General features: G+C 42.1%; 1 protein-coding gene across 1 annotated transcript; it reads right to left on the reverse strand.

The window, feature by feature from the left end:
• Positions 1–503: 503 nt before the first annotated feature.
• MELLADRAFT_59450 (uncharacterized protein) lies at positions 504–1,681 on the reverse strand (the record flags this gene model as incomplete). Its single annotated transcript, XM_007405350.1, has 3 exons — positions 504–527; positions 956–1,376; positions 1,473–1,681. The coding sequence occupies 3 exons, from the start codon at positions 1,679–1,681 to the stop codon at positions 504–506; spliced, it is 654 nt and encodes a 217-aa protein (XP_007405412.1).
• Between the last annotated feature and the right edge of the window lie 1,484 nt (positions 1,682–3,165).

Below are 3,165 nucleotides of genomic sequence, written 5' to 3' on the forward strand. Positions count from 1 at the left end.
GTTGTCCCTTCAACCAAAACACGTCTTGTTGTTGAACGTATAAAGGGAAAAAAATTGGGAGCGACCATGTAGAATAGGATCATTTAAGGATTCTTCATAACAACATCGCGATGATAGTATTGTACAGCGGGGTTCAAGTTGGGCGAAAAGTACCTAAACTTTTGGTTACTGGCCCTCTCAGCCCTTCAAAATTGATGTGATCATTCAGCTCATCATTGCTTTATAATGGTTCAGTCTCCATGACTCTCCTTCAGTAGATATACAAAGCGCAAATCTGCCAAACAGGCCCATGAATGTCTCAACGTTCGATGAAGCGCAAGATGAATACTACTTATGCGTGCTATAGACACATGTATGACATAAATAAAAGAATATCGACTCGGGACAATAATAATTTGTATAGAGAGTAAAGTTACATGGTCAGCTGTGAATGGCATAAACAGACAAATCCATTTTTTTCTATGAAATGACAAAGCTTTGAGACACAACTTCGCAATGGGTTATCAAAGAAGCCTTGCGACCAATTCCTAGGCAGAGCAAGATATACTCCGTGTCCAAACCCCAAAATCTATCTATTGATCCTTCCATTTCACTAAGCTCAAACCATCTTCAACTCCCAACATCACGACTTCAACATCAGGATGATTACAGATCTCGGCATTCAATTCTTTCAAGTGTACTCCATATGCATTACTACCTTCAATTGACGATTGATCTATGTTGGGGATATTGGTGAATGGAACAGGGTAAGGCGCGTAAGTAGTCCCTGCAAATAAGACATTATCGATTAACATGATGCCTGATTTAGAAAGTAATTTGTATTTCATGATTTGACGAAAGTACGCTAGATATGAGGGTTTGTCGGCGTCGATGAAAATCTACATGGCGAAGGAGAGATTCAGTTAGATCAGATACCTTGAATAAAATGGCCTCAACCAAAGATCCCATGACTTACCATATCGAACGGTGCTTCGCCCTTTTGACCCATCTCATCTATAACCTTCCTTGCATCCCCCACTCGCATATCAATCTTTTCATTCAAGCCTTCCCCAGCACGCTTCCAGAAGGGGCGACACCAACCCTCAAGGAAGGGCTCGACCTCAAGTGTAACGACTTTTTCCACAGACTTCGCTGCCGCAAAGGCAAGAGCCATCGTGCCGGTGAATGTACCAATCTCTAAGATGCGACGAGGTTTGACAAGGCTAGTCATGAATGCGAGAATTCCTGCTTCGTAAGTGTTTGAAGACATGACAGGCACCAATTTGAAACTAATTTGACCAGAAGCGTAGAGACCTGCCCAATCAGTCGTTTGAGTAGCGGCTATCATCTCGTTCAAGATTTTGGTCCATTGGGCTTTGGGATCGGGCACATTCGAACTGGACGATGAGTTCAGATGAATGATGGTTTTGAGGAAATTTGGAAACAAATCAGAACAACGTGATTGAAGGGAATCGTTTATCAAACATTCTTACCTGCGTTGCACAAAGTCATCTTGATCATCGACCACAGCCTGAGCATCAATTAAGATAGACTCCAAACTCTTTTTCGCCGATTCGGCATCTCGACCAGTTCCTCCATTGCCACCTTTATTGATATCCGACAACATCTTACGGGCCTCTGCTAATAAAACTGAGACCCTGCGAGAAGGATTATCACAGACTACATAAATAGGGGTAGACATTTTCGAAAAGATAAGTCAGAAGGTGAGTGAGATATCGGTAGAGAAAGCCTGATTTCTATGTTGGTCACGATGAGAGGATGAGTGAGGAGGAAAGAAGTGAATATAGGGTACCAGCGCGAGTGATGGGTGATTCACTACATATCTCTATATAGTCTTGGTTCCAACTTCCGGATGGCGTCCAAAACTTTTACAAAATCAATGCGCATGAAAGCGTGCCCTGCATGACCTCCATATGGAGACTTGGTTGAGTGCGATGATCTTGCTCACCACCACAAGCTCCAACAGATGATTTTCGATCAAATGATTCCAAAAAGCAGCTGGATTATGTCACGAATATGAAAGCAGAGAGAATATAATTGCTGATCAGTTTTCGAAAACAACCCCGCCTGAGTCTTGGAATTCAACCTCGCGGGTTTTAAAATCTCGTCGCGTTGATTTCGTTTTATTTTCAAGCCCCTCGCGCGGCCGCGTCAGGCGCCCTACCTTGCAGAGCTGTAAGTTTTGGATTCTTGAGGCATGTATCAAGACTGCTGAGCTTGTTGAGCCTGATTTATTTGTCAGAAGGGAAAGGATCGACGCTGAGAATTGATTCTCTCATGCATAACTATTGACCCTGGCGAGATCCGTTGCAAGTTATGAAATAATTTCAAAAGAGCTTGAGACAGGACGCTTAGTGACTACATGATCATCAGCTTAATTACATGGGCCCATCTTCGGCGAGGGGCCGACTGAAACACGTTTGTTGGCTGGTGAGCTTCCAAAATTATCTCACTTCAAGAGTTTGTAATTAAACTCATGCGCTACACCTCTGAACAAAATCTTTCACCATTTGAAACCAACACGCCAGGAACTGGACACACGATTTCCCTTCGATTCTTACTTGATCAGACACAGCTTGAATCCTGCTTAGAATTTTGTCATTGGGATTGGCTCGGTTGACTAAAGTCTATGTCCCGCAGGAAACTCAATGGAAAATATGATACACACTAAATCAAATTGTTGAATGTTTCATTTCTATTTCCTGCCAGAGACTCGTTTCTTTGAGAAAACACTTCCATAAATGTAAGGTATCCTTCTCACGTGGACTTGTGGAGCCGATGACACAGAATAAAGTTCAATGGTGAAACAAAATCCAGAAGACTAAAGTTCCTCTATGGTTGGAATGCCAAATGATTTGGACGAAGATTACCCATGTATCGTTATCGTAAATTGAGAGAGCAATGAAAATGAGGGGTAAACAAAGTTGTAAAATCTTACACCAACCACGGATGTTTATGGTTTGAATGCACCCCAGAAAAAAATCAGAAGTCAATGGATGAAGGAACTTGGCTGTCATCAAATCTGAACCTAGTATTACACCTCATTTGATTTGACTCATTTACATCATGTGATAGCATGCAATACTTCAATTTGCTACACGGTTCAAAACAATATTCCTCGCCTTTTCTCCTTTGCCCAACATAGCCCAAGTCTGATATTTCCCT

This window comes from Melampsora larici-populina, assembly GCF_000204055.1.
Source record: "Melampsora larici-populina 98AG31 unplaced genomic scaffold MELLAscaffold_3, whole genome shotgun sequence".
NCBI lineage: Eukaryota > Fungi > Basidiomycota > Pucciniomycetes > Pucciniales > Melampsoraceae > Melampsora > Melampsora laricis-populina.